Below are 14,201 nucleotides of genomic sequence, written 5' to 3' on the forward strand. Positions count from 1 at the left end.
AACAGAGATGAGGCTTGGTCATGGCTCACAACAGACCATTGAGAGTAGATGATATAATTGTGCTAAGTTTATACCAAATGGGATTCATTGACAGAAGAATTTAATGGCAAATAAATTTGATTGGCTTTATCTTCCCCATCACCCAGTACCACTTAAGGTCTTCTTTCTCCCAACATTAGGTTCCTTTACATATTCTGTGAGTAAATTCTTTCTTTGTAACATTATCTTTTTAAGTCAGTGTCTAATGTGAAGTAGAATTATAGTGCTCAAACTAAACCAATGTTTATGAAAGCCATTACAAATAGTTTAAAGAATTTTTAAATTGACGTTTAGTGGGTGGCACATTGTGACAGAAAGTGAAATACATTTGAATATTTCAGTGTGAGAATAGCAAAACTGGCCTTTTTTCCTGTTTTTTTGGTTTGTTTTTGCTTTTTAATTAAAGATATTTTCCCAAGTCAGGCAAACTCCCATTAATCCTTCAGGTTTTAGTTTACGTGTTATTTCCTTCATGAAGCCTTGTTTGGCCAGCTAAATCCAAATTAAATCAGTTATAGTCCCTCATAACAAACTGGATTTCTCCCTGAAAGATTGTAATTATTTATTTTGGGGATTGTGTTCAGATGGGCTCTCTGTGTGGGAAGAGATTGTGTTTTCTCTTCTCTCTAACCCTAGCACATAGGTATATGGCTAGCCCAAGGAGGGTACTCAGTGCATGCACTTACTGTATAATAAACAAATGAATATCCGAATGAAATGAGAGTAAATAGACATGAATTATGTGCAGCTACACACAGAAAAGATTATTGGTGCATTAAGTGAAATTTGGGAGTAACACTTATATTTTTTTAATTCAAAAAAATGTTCATTGAAAGTAATTTGGTAAATTTGGAAAACTGTAAAGGAGAATCACCTATTATTCTATCACTCAGAGGTAACCATAAGTAAAATATACATTTATTTATTCCAGTATTTTTTCCTCTTCCTATGTGCCTCTCTGTAACAGAGTGAAGAAAAGTTATATGTGTGTTTGTGTTCACGTCTGTGTGCACGTGTATATCTGTAAATACGTATATGTGTGCGTGTGTAATTGTGTGTGTATGTATATGTGTATGTGCATGTGTTTATGTATGTGTTTTAAGACCTCTCAGAGTAACTAATGTTACCACCTGTATCAGAATGGAGAGATTAATTTCCTTTGGGTAGATAATCAGTTTTGAAGTTACTGTCCTCAAATATATGTGCTTGAAATTTCTCCTGAAAAATTCCTCCAAAATTTGTTTCTCTAATTCTCACTGAAGATGATAAAATAGCTATCTTTGTTATCTAGGAGATTAAATGGACTTGGTCACATATATATTATAACATTTATTAACATAAGTTATAGCATATATTTTTAAAGTATATATTAATATACATTAGTTATACATATATGTGTATATATATATTTTAATTAAAAAAATTGTTTTGGCTTTTCCATGCCTGAGAAAGTCATCCTATTACCTTCATACACACTTGGACACAGACTTATTGGGGCACACTTTTTTTCTGGAAATGTGGTTAAATGCTCAAGTATTTGACATTCAAGAGGAGAAGTCTGAGGTTAGCACTGAGGAGAATTCAGAGGCCATCTTAGGATGTGTTCCTTTGTGGGCAGCTTGTTCATTCTTTTCTGGTGCCTCATAGTATATTTTCTTTATCCTGTTAATCCAAAAAACAAAACCAAAAAAAAAAAACCCAAATTATCTTTATGATGAGCATTTGCAGTTACATACTCATGTACATTGACTCTTTCTATTTATGGAAAAATTCTTCAATTATTCCAATTATTCAGTTAAATCTGATTTCTTCCTCGAGAACAGTCTTTTTGTTCAGTTGTCTATTCTCTGACCTCCATACTCTCTGTAAATCTCTAAGTTTTTATTTAACGGCACTTATCTGGTTTTCTGAAATGTGAATTCCTTTTTTGTTCTCCAGTGTAGATTTTAATTTTGCCACTGTGTATTTAGTTTTCTTGCCATCCTCATTTACCTTATTCATCTTTCTTTTTACTCGTTAATTTAGCTTGATTTCTCCTTTTAGCTGTTGGCTCCTATTTTATAGGATCGGTGTCTTTTGACATTTGAGGATCTCAAAAAGTTTCTAAAATCTAATTTTTGTTCCTATAGTAAATCAAATTCACTGAGCTAAGTAGTAAGAATGATGTTTCCTTTACAGTTTCTGTAGCATATTCTCATAGGCCCAGTTTTTGTTTTTTTGTTTTGTATTTTCTTCTGCTCACTCAATCTTTTAAAAACAATTTTTTTTGAAGTATAGTTGACTTACAATTTGGTGTTAATTTCTGCTGTAGAGCAGTGATTCAGATGTATATTTTCTGACTTTCGTTTCATTATAGTTTATTATAAGATATTGAATGTAGTTTTCTGTGCTATACAGTAGGACCTTGTTGTTTATCTATTTTGTATATAGTAGTTTGTATCTACTAATCCCAAACTCCTAATTTATCCCTCCCCCCACATTTCCCTTTTGGTAATCATAAGTTTGTTTTCTATGTCTGTGAGTCTGTTTCTGTTTTGTAAATAAGTTCGTTTGTATCATTTTTTAGATTCCACATATAAGTGATATCATGAGAAATTTGTCTTTGTCTGACTTCAGTTAGTATGATAATCACTAGGTCTATCCATGTTGCTACAAATGGCATTTCATTCTTTTTTATGGCTGAGTAATATTCCATTGTACATATATACACTACAACTTCTTTCTCCATTCATCTGTTGATGGACGTTTAGGTTGCTGCCATGTCTTCACTCTTGTAAATAGTGCTGCTATGAACATTGGGGTGCATATATCTTTTGGAATTAAAGTTTTATCCAGATATATGCCCAAGAGTGGGATTGCTGGATTGTATGGTAACTCTATTTTTAGTTTTTCGAGGAATCTCCATACTGTTCTCTATAGGGGCTGCACCAATTTACATTCCCACCAGTAGTGTATGAGAGTTCCCTTTTCTGCACACCCTTTCCAGCATTTATTATTTGTAGACCTTTTGATGATGGGCATTCTGTGACCAGTGTGAGATAGATAGTTACCTCATTGTAGTTTTGATTTGCATTTCTCTAATAATTAGTGATGTGGAGCATCTTTTCATGTGCTTTTTGGCCATCTGGTGTGTCTTCTCTGGAGAAATGTCTCTTTAGATCTTCCACTCATTTTTTGATTTGGTTGTTTGTCTTTCTGATATTGAGCTGCATGAGCTGTTTGTATATTTTGGAGATTAATCCCTTGTTGGTCACTTCATTTGCCAATATTTTATCCCATTCTGTGGTTTATCTTTTTGTTCACTTTATGATTTCCTTTGCTGTGCTCACTTATTCTTGAAAGCTTGAATGTAGAGTGATCTTTCTAGATATTTGCCAGTAAATATGTAGTGAATTGTTTGACTTCGCTTTTTGCCAACTTACATACTGGTTGAATCTCCTTCTCGGTTATATAGTTGAATGGCAACACTTAATCTAGTTCCCAGGTTCTAACAGACTTGCATATAGTGTTAGTTGGAAGCCCTAGGATGGAATTTCTTCCCCCCACTTCTTTTTTAGCTGCTGATACGATGATTTACATAAACAAACAAATCTAAGTCTTAGAAAATGCTCCTTATGTACTCAGAGGCACAATTTAGCAAGTTTTAAACAATTATTTTTGCATATTTCATTTGCCTGCTAGACAAATCAAGTTTAACACATAATTAAAAATTGTACTATTTGGAGGGAACTTACCTCAACATAATAAAGGCCATATATGACAAACCCATAGTCAACATCGTTCTCAGTGGTGAAAAACTGAAACCATTTGCTCTAAGATCAGGAAAAAGACAATGTTGTCCACTCTCACCACTGTTATTCAACATAGTTTTGGAAGTTTTAGCCACAACAATCAGAGAAGAAAAAGAAATAAAAAGAATCCAAATTGGAAAAGAAGTAAAGCTGTCGCTGTTTGCAGATGACATGATACTATACATAGAGAATCCTAAATATACTACCAGAAAACTACTAGAGCTTATCAATGAATTTGGTAAAGTAGCAGTATACAAAATTAATGCACAGAAATCTCTTGCATTCTTATACACTAATGATGAAAAATCTGAAAGAGAAATTAAGGAAACACTCCCATTTACCACTGCAACAAAAAGAATAAAATACCTAGGAATAAATCTACCTAAGGAGACAAAAGACCTGTATGCAGAAAACTATAAGACACTGATGAAACAAATTAAAGATGATACAAACAGCTGGAGAGATATACCATGTTCTTGGATTGGAAGAATCAAAATTGTGAAAATGCCTCTACTACCCAAAGCAATCTACAGATTCAGTGCAATCCCTATCAAACAACCAATGGCATTTTTCACAGAACTAGAACAAAAAATTCACAATCTGTATGGAAACACAAAAGACCCTGAATAGCCAAAGCAATCTTGAGAAAGAAAAATGGAGCTGGAGGAATCAGGCCCCCAGACTTCAGACTATACTACAGAGCTACAGTAATCAAGATGGTATGGTACTGGCACAAAAACAGAAATATAGATCAATGGAACAGGATAGAAAGCCCAGAGATAAACCAACACACATACTTTCACCTTATTTTTGATAAAGGAGGCAAGAATATAGAATGGAGAAAAGACAGCCTCTTCAAAAATGGTGCCGGGAAAACTGGACAGCTACATGTAAAAGAATGAAATTAGAACACTCCCCAACACCATACGCCAAAATAAACTCAAAATGGATTAAAGACCTAAATGTAAGGCCAGACACTATAAAACTCTTAGAGGAAAACATAGGCAGAACACTCTATGACATAAATCACAGCAAGATCCTTTTTGACCCACCTCCTAGAGAAAGGGAAATAAAAACAAAAATAAACAAATGGGACCTAATGAAACTTCAAAGCTTTTGCACAGCAAAGGAAACCATAAGCAATACGAAAAGACAACCCTCAGAATGGGAGAAATTATTTGCACATGAAGCAACTGACAAAGCATTAATCTCCCAAGTTTACAAACAGCTCATGCAGCTCAATGTAAAAAAAAGAAAAAAACACTCAATCCAGAAATGGGCAGAAGACCTAAATAGACCTTTCTCCAAAGATATACAGATCGCCAACAGACACATGAAAGGATGCTCAACATCACTGATCATTAGAGAGATGCAAATCAAAACTACAATGAGGTATCACCTTACACCAGTCAGAATGGCCATCATCAGAAATCTACAAATGATAAATGCTGGAGAGGGTGTGGAGAAAAGGGAACCCTCTTGCACTGTTGGTGGGAATGTAACTTGTTATAGCCACTATGGAGAACAGTATGGAGGTTCCTTAAACTAAAAATAGAACTACCATATGACCCAGCAATCCCACTACTGGGCATATACCCTGAGAAAACCATAATTCAAAGAGTCATGTACCACAATGTTCATTGCAGCTCTATTTACAATAGCAAGGACATGGAAGCAACCTAAGTGTCCATCGACAGATGAATGGATAAAGAAGATGTGGCACATATATACAATGCAATATTACTCAGCCATAAAAAGAAACGAAATTGAGTTATTTTTAGTGAGGTGGATGGACCTAGAGTCTGTCATACTGAGTGAAGTAAGTCAGAAGGAGAAAAACAAATAGCATATGCTAACACATATATATGGAATCAAAAAAAAAAAAGTTATGAAGAACCTAGGGGCAGGACAGGAATAAAGACGCAGACATAGGGAATGGACCTGAGGACACGGGGAAGGGGAAGGGGAAGCTAGGATGAAGTGAGAGAGTGATATGGACATATATACACTACCAAATGTAAAACCGATAGCTAGTGGGAAGCAGCCGCATAGCACTGGGAGACCAGCTCGGTGCTTTGTGACCACCTAGAGGGATGGGACAGGGAGGGTGGGAGGGAGGGAGACGCAAGAGGGAGGAGAAATGGGGATATATGTATATGTATAGCTGATTCACTTTGTTATAAAGCAGAAACTAACACACCATTGTAAAGCAATTATACTCCAATAAAGATATTAAAAAAAATTTCGTACTATCTGGTACTTTGTTTTAGGTGTTCCTGTTAATAGATACTATAACAAATAATTCAGGTATTAGAATGTAAAGAGTATAGTAGAAATAGAAAAAATTAGGCAAGATAAACCTCATGGATAGGTTAGAATTATGGTTAGAAAGTATAACAGCTGCTGTGGGTATGATTTAGAGGTTATTAGAAATGACCCTTACTTCAAAATAGCTCCTTGTATCCATTTTAGTAATTCTACCAATTGCAGGCCATTTTTTAAAGATTTGTTTTTTTTATTTTTAAAAGGTCATCTTTGACCTCCCCACCCTGTATTTTTGTTTCTTCCTTACCATACAGAGTCTTAAAAAAACATGTCATAAAAGTATATTCGTAAGTACCTCACCTTTACTGCTAGATCGTAAGTTAAATGTAATAAAATGAAGTTGCTGGTGCCTGGATCATTGTGAGCATTCACTGACTGTTTACTGAACCTGCATCTTTTAGGAAAGATATTATGTTATATATATATTTGTGTTGTGCTTGGTTCAGTTCTTTGGCCCTGAAAAGTGTTTAATATGTGTTGTTGAGCAAATCCTTAGGAAGGTATGAAACCTCAGGCTTTAACCAGAAAAGCAATGTGAAGCTGAATGTTAAGAACTTGTGATCAGGATCAGGAGTTTTAGGTCTAAAGATTCTAGACTCAACTTTCCTAATAGACCAAGGTGGACTCAGCCTCGCAATCATATAAGATTGAGCATAAACCTGAAGATATGAATGGCTTCTATGGCTAAATAATGACTTAACTACACGCAATGATTAAGGAAAGGGAAAGATGCTGCACTTTGTGCTTCCTCATTTAATAAAACTGAAAGCCAGAGAAAGCACAAAGTCCAAGCTTATCTAAAAAAACATATCAAAAAATTTTGAGAGTTTTTTTTGGTAGAAAATAAACTACTAGAGTTTAAAATTGAGGTAAGGCTTTATGTTAAGACTCCTTTGTGTATTTTCTCAAAACCTAATTTTAACTCTTGTCCCATTGACTGAGAGAGATTGATCCATTGGCTTATGTTGTAAGTGGTAACCAGTGAGGCAGAAAGGGTCAAAGAAAAGTAGCATTCCATATGAATCCCAAAGAGAAGATCAGGCTTGTTTCTCACCCTATAAGTTTTTGTTACTGGAAAAAAAAAAAAAAAGGAAAAAAGAGAGAAGAAAAGAATGGAGATGAAGGGATGAGGTTAAGTCTCACCTTGCAGCGTACCTGTTAACACCTCATTGCTAGGTCATTAAGATGAGTAAGTGGAGGTTTGGGGTTCCAGACTTTATTTATTTTCTCTTAAGTTCAAATGTCTTTCCAGGAGTTCCTGGACTTTGTATTATAATCTCCAGATACTTGGCAATAAATTTCAGCTACCATAACCTGTTTAATACATTTTTTTTGGCAGTGGCTTATGGAGAAAATTTTGTTAAAAGAGGAATGATTACTATGGAGGTGAAGTTAGATATGTCAAGAGATGAAATAGTGAAAAAAATAAGCAACTTAATGATTAGAATCTCTACTCTTACTATGTTTTCAGAATGAGGGAAATACTGTATTTTATGTTTCCATGTTAATCATTAATATATCCTTCATGCAGCGCAAAACTGTGGTTGAAAATATATTAAACAGTTCCTTTTATGTAGTAGCAACTCATAAATAAATACTTGATATATCTGAACTGTGGAGACATGTCTTATATATCATTGTATTTTTTAAAATAAATTTATTTATTTATTTTTGGCTGCATTGGGTCTTTGTTGCTGTGCGAGGGCTTTCTCTAGTTGCGGCGAGGGGGGGCTACTCTTCATTGTGGTGCACGGCGGTCTTCTCATTGTGGTGGCTTCTGTTGTTGGGGAGCACGGGCTCTAGGCATGCGGACTTAAGTATCTGTGGTACACGGGCTTCAGTAGTTGTGTCTCATGGGCTTTAGAGCGGAGGCTCAGTAGTTGTGGCTCACGGGCTTAGTTGCTCCGCGGCATGTGGGATCTTCCCGGACGAGGGTTTGAACCCATGTCCCCTCCATTGGCAGGCGGATTCTTAACCACTGCACAACCAGGGAAGTCCCTATCATTGTATTTTTAATGTTTCTTTTTATGCCTGCTTCCTTTTTTTTTTCCTGCCTTCCCTCTTGTCTCCCTTTTGACTTTATTTAAAAATATTTATTCATCTCTTTTTTATGCAAAATGCCATGTAGAAATATAACGAGTAAAATAAATGCCTGTATTAGAGGCACTGGCCAGTTGGAAGGTAAGGCAAATAAAATAACAGGTAGAACATTAAAGAAATAAGGCTATAAATACTTCAGTAGTCCAATGAGGTCCACCAAGTAGGTTCATCAAGGAGGTCTTTATAATGGAGATATCTGACTTACTTCTTGCATCAGTTCATTGATTTATGTTTTTCATTCATTAAAAGTACTTTTGAGGATCTACTATATTCCAAGCATGGTTTACAGACACGAAAAGTTCAGAGGTAAACAATACAACTCTAGTCTGTGTTTTCATAGATCTTACCAGATAGTAAAGAAAATATACAATTAACAATATTATACAACAGTTACAGAATTGTGCTAAATGTTCCGAGGAAGACCTAGAAGAACTAGTAGAGCATATAGTAGGAGATCTAATTTAGAGATCCCAGGGAATGCTTTATTGAGGAAGTGACATTAAAACAATTTTGGGGCTTCCCTGGTGCGGCAGTGGTTGGGAGTCCGCCTGCTGATGCAGGGGACACGGGTTCGTGCCCCAGTCCGGAAAGTTCCCACATGCCGCGGAGCGGTCTGGCCCGTGAGCCATGGCCGCTGAGCCTGCGCATCCAGAGCCTGTGCTCCGTAAAACAGTTTTGAAGAATGTATAGGTATAAGCCAAATGAAGGCTAGAGTTATGGAGGCAAGAAGGAAGAATTTTGGTCATAGATGGGATAGCATGTATGACGATCCTAAGGCTGGTATGATTTTGAGTCTTTTGAGGAGTGGAAGGTAAACCTTTGTGGGAGAAATAGAGGTCAAGTGAGGGAAGAGTATGAGATGAAGCTGGAGAAGTGGAGAAGGGTCTGTGTATGCTGCCTTGAGAAATTTTAACCTCATCTTTGAAGTCACCGAAGGGTTTAAGCAAAGGTGGCTACTGTTAAGTGGCAAATAGCATAGAGTGAAAGTCAGATAGCCAGTTACAAGGCTATCTCAGGAGTTCAGATTAAAGATAATAGCACCTTGGATTTTGTATGGTTTTGGCATTGGAGTTAAGAGAGTGATTCATTATGTATCTTCCAGGGAAAGTAGACAATACTTGTTGGTTCGTTGGAGAGGGAGTGTCAAGAGGACTGTAAGATTTCTTATATGAGCAATGGTGGATTATGATATCCTTTACTGAAATGAGGAACAGTGTGTGAAGTTTAAGATTATGAGCTCAAATCTATGATAGTCTCACTTTATGAAAACAAATGCAGATTTTGAAGGGGCAATTTAGACAAGTGTGCAAGTGTACTGCTCAGAAGGGAGATCAGCACTGAAGATGAAAATGTGAGAGTTAGGGGCACAAGGAGGGATTTTGAAGCCATTGTGTCGATGTTACGCATCAAGAGGGTATCATGCTGAGTGAAACATGGCAGACAGAGAAAGACAAATACCCTATAATCTAAAATCTGTATGTTTAGACCTGGAATCTAAGAAACAAAGCAAAATGAAAACAGACTCAAGTGTGTAGTTGCCAGAGGGAAGGGGGTTGGAGAGTTGGGCCAAATAGGTGAAGGGGATTAAGAGGTACAAACCTCCAGTTATAAGTAAGCCACAGGGGTGTAATACACAGCATAAAGGATATGGTCAAAAATATTGTAATAACTTTGTATGGGGACAGATGGTTACTAGACTTATTGTGGTGATCATTTTGTAATGTATGCAAATGTCGAATCACTATGTAGTACACCTTAAACTAACATAATATTGTATGTCAGCTATATTTCAATTAATAGAAAATAGTGGATGTTATTTGGGCCAGCAAAATGATATTTTTTCCTAGACATAATTTTTGCCACATGGTTCCAAATACACATGTCATTCTGCTGCATGATTTTAATACAGTCAGGGACAAGTATTTTCCCCTCTTGAGTAACAGGGACAAGTATTTTTCCCTCTTGAGTAACATTCCTCTAACACAATAATGTAAGGGAGAATAAAATGCATTAATTGAACCTACTTTTTAACACTAATTGCTTGTATAGTATCTGTTCTTGAATAGATATTTAGAAATTTCTTATGATGGATTCTTCTGCCCTCACTCCATGCCCCCAGAGAATGTATTTTGATGGTAATTTATTGGAATATTTGATTGGTTAAATAATGTCTTATGTCAGGCAATTTTGTAAATAACATGTTCCCCCCCGCAAGGAATCGGGTTAAGGGTGGAAACGCTTTTATAGTAATTATTATCTAATTTGTTGCTTTAAAGAGCCCTATTTTATATATCCCTAATAGTTCATTTCATCAAATGTTTATAAAATCTTCCCCATCAAAGGGTGTAACTGAAATATGAAATGTGTTAACTCATGATAATTTAAAAGCAGAGTTTGTTAAGTATCTATGTGATCTCTACTAAAGGTATTGCAGCTGACTTACTCGTTTTTTAAAAGAAACACTTCAGTGTTCCACAATCTAAATTATAGATTTTATTTTATTATAAAATAAGAAGAAGCTCTTTCTGCATAACTTTGAAGAAATTGATAAGCAGAATAGGCAAGCAGTTGGAAACTCTTCCAGTTTATTACAGATGTCACATGATCTAAAGTAAGGCTAGAATTACTCTTGAAATAAATTCACAATTTAAAGAGTCAGCTCATTTTGTGGCTTCACTGATAAAATTGAAACCTCTACTGAATTGAATTATCTGTCTAAAAATGCTTCATAATGATTTAAGATACTGGTAAAATTACAGTATTTTTTTAAACCTGAAATTTCTTAAGTATCGCCATCTTTATTACTTTACTACTAAGTAAGCTAGGGTCTGAGTACTGATTAATCCATGAGTTGAGTTCTTTGCATATATATCCAGATCCATAGAGCTAAATAGCTCTGTGTGCTTCCTGGGAATTTGTGGATATGTATTATTTCTCCATTTGTAAATTTATTTGGAAAAGAATGCCTTTTTTGGAGCAATCATATTGTCATGTAACTTGTATCATTCCTTTGTATCATTACTCATCTTGTGCTGTGTTTTCTTTGTCCTGAAGGAATTGCCTATGATCCTCTGATGCTGAAACACCAGTGCATTTGTGGCAATTCCACCACCCACCCTGAGCACGCTGGACGCATACAGAGCATCTGGTCACGGCTGCAAGAAACTGGGTTGCTAAATAAATGTGAGGTAATCCTGAATTGGCCACACTCTTTTACTTACTTAAATAAATCATGTAAAGAGGCCAGTATTCAATTGGGTAGGTGTAGAAAAATGTTAACTCTGTAGTACAAACACCATGATTGATGAACCATCGTAGACATTAGTAGCATAGAACTTATAACCTGACACTGGGCTGGGCACACGGTGGGTACTCAGTCTGTGTTGATGGACTGAGCAGCTGCCTGATGTATGTGCTATTACTGCAGCGTTTTTCTGTACACACGGTAGTATTCTAGGTATCATTTATTGAGTTAATTTTCTGAGAAACTCTTCGCAAACTGTTAAGTGCTCAGTAGTTGTTATTTCTTGTTATAAGCGATACTCTGAACTAACGTATATGCCGATTTTGCCTCGTGGAAATGAATAGTTTTAAAAGATTAACTGTCTTCTTACCAAGAAAAGTCACTTCTTTTTATTGATGTTTAGATTCATTTCTGTAGATTCTTGGTGAGTCTCATTTTTTATTTAGAAAAATTAGTTTCTTTAGGCTTTCAAAAGTTAAAAGTAAAAATGTTATCAGGTCAAAAAGACTCCCATTGTCAAATCTGCAAAATATATAACAACGAGCAGTTGTTTGATTTAGTTGCTATAAATATCCAAAGTTGCTTAAGATCCAGTAACAGTCTATATTTGAGTCTGAAACTTTTTTAAAAGAAAAATATCCCCCATGTGTTTTCTTACATTACCTTAACATTTATTGATCAAAAGCACTTTTTCTTGGGTCTATATTCTGTTCCAGATGTGTTCTAGGGACTAGAATTATGGAATTTCACAAGGCAAACATGGTCCCTATTCTTATAGACTGATAATTTAACATGTTGCGGAACATATTTGGTTCTGTTATCCTTCTTTATAGAGCAATGAAGGGAATCTAACTAGTTCTTACCAGTTTGGGAAAAAAGTAAATGGATAATATTGATATTTTGACCATAGTTATGTCAGAAGGAAACTAATACTTTGAAACCATACTAAATTCACTGTACTTTGATAAAATGAAGACAATCTTTTGTGACTACTTTTGAGTTAATTGAGTTAACTGATTTTGACAATCGAAAATGTAGTCAATAAAATTCTATTCAAAGCCAATGTACTTTAAAGTGAACCTGTAAAATATTTCAGTTGAAATAGACATGCCAAAGCAGACAGACTATTTCTTAGAGTAAAGTGCACTTGCCTCTATTTGATAGCAGGGGTTAATTCAGTCTGATCTTTCTTCTCTGCAAAGTACTAAAAATAACTGACTTTTAAAGATGCAAACTCATTCATTCGTTGTGTTCATTTCTAAGGATAAATTATTTTCTTTATTGATTTTCTCTTTTGAAGATGAACTGTCTCATCTTACAAGGGGATTAAATGGTTATTTTCTTTACATCAAAATATAGATAATGTCGATGGGTCATTCAGCAGTTGGGATTGTAAATGAATACGTCAGAGCAGTGTATACAGACTTAGTTTCACAAGTTTTATTATGTGTTGATAATAGAATTATCAAATGTTTTTCATATGTGGAGTTCTGCTTTTGATTAAATGTATCCTTTACCTAGAAACCCCAAAGTGACAGAATTTCAGCTAGATTTATTTCTCTGGTTCTTTCCTGAGTGAAAGTCTATTATTCATATTTTTCCAGTAGCATCCATATTATATGGCAGAAGGCTTTCATACTCTTTGGTAAATTTTAGAGTTATCTTCAAGGTTTTCATGATTTTGATAATGCAGTTTGGAAGCCAAACCACTCTATTGTCTGCACAATCCTATATGGAGCTGGTAAAGTAAACCATCAAGGAGACTTACTTGTGGTAGACTAGCCTTAATGGATATTTATTCATGAGAGTGTTCCTGTCTCACCTTCACATCTACTATAGATGTTTCCTAGTTTGGCTGTCTCTCTTTACTTTTGCAAGCTGAGGCATTGCTGTTTACATTTTTTTCACTTTCAAGTCTTTGTTATATCCTGAAGCCCTGCCCCACCTGCTCCAAATTAGCAGTGCCTGATGATAGCCTGAAATGCATTGTTAGTTTGTGATATCCCTTAAATCTGTTACCTGAAGGAACACTATTTATCAAAGGAGCAAAGTGCAGAAGTAAATGGAATGTAATATGGTTCACACTGGTCTTAAAATTTAAAAGTCTGTTATCCTTTTGTGATCAGTCTTCTTCTTCTGTTCCTGGTACATCACATTATTTTAGTCTTGTATTATTTGAAACCATGAAATTCAGTTTATACAACAGCACTGCTGATGTGACATCAGACCCAGGATGAAATGTTAGAAGAACAGTGGGCACCCCACAGTTGAGTGAGAATGAGTGAGTCTATTCCAGTCCAGTCAGCAAAGACGGGTCTCTCTAGCAAACAATCACACAATTAACAAATAATGCACTTGAAAGCCCAGATTGGCAGATTGGCTCTTAATGAAGACCAAGCACAAAAGTCTGATCCAAAACTTTAAAAGTGCAAACAGAACACTCTTTTTCCTAACATAGTTTAAGAACAGTTCAGCAGGTGTTTGCTTTCCTAAGTGATGAAATTGTTGCCCATATTATTTATTTGCTCCTGTGTTATCAAAACATCTATGACTTATGCTGACCTAATCCAAAACATGCCATAGAATTTCACTGGGACAGGAGGTAAGGAGTCTCAATTCTGCTGGCGTACAGAGAAAAAAATGCTTTCCTCAGCCAATGGAGTAGTCAATGTTGCAATTAAACAATGATTATGATAGAAAAG

General features: G+C 35.5%; 1 protein-coding gene across 1 annotated transcript in view; it reads left to right on the forward strand.

The window, feature by feature from the left end:
* The window catches only part of HDAC9 (histone deacetylase 9), a 586,393-nt gene that overhangs the window by 256,305 nt on the left and 315,887 nt on the right, over positions 1-14,201 (forward strand). The window contains exon 14 of the mRNA XM_060157126.1: positions 11,310-11,443. Within this exon, the coding sequence (XP_060013109.1) occupies positions 11,310-11,443 (134 nt within the window). The remainder of the gene's footprint in view (positions 1-11,309; positions 11,444-14,201) is intronic.

This window comes from Lagenorhynchus albirostris, chromosome 8 (assembly GCF_949774975.1).
Source record: "Lagenorhynchus albirostris chromosome 8, mLagAlb1.1, whole genome shotgun sequence".
Taxonomy (NCBI): domain Eukaryota; kingdom Metazoa; phylum Chordata; class Mammalia; order Artiodactyla; family Delphinidae; genus Lagenorhynchus; species Lagenorhynchus albirostris.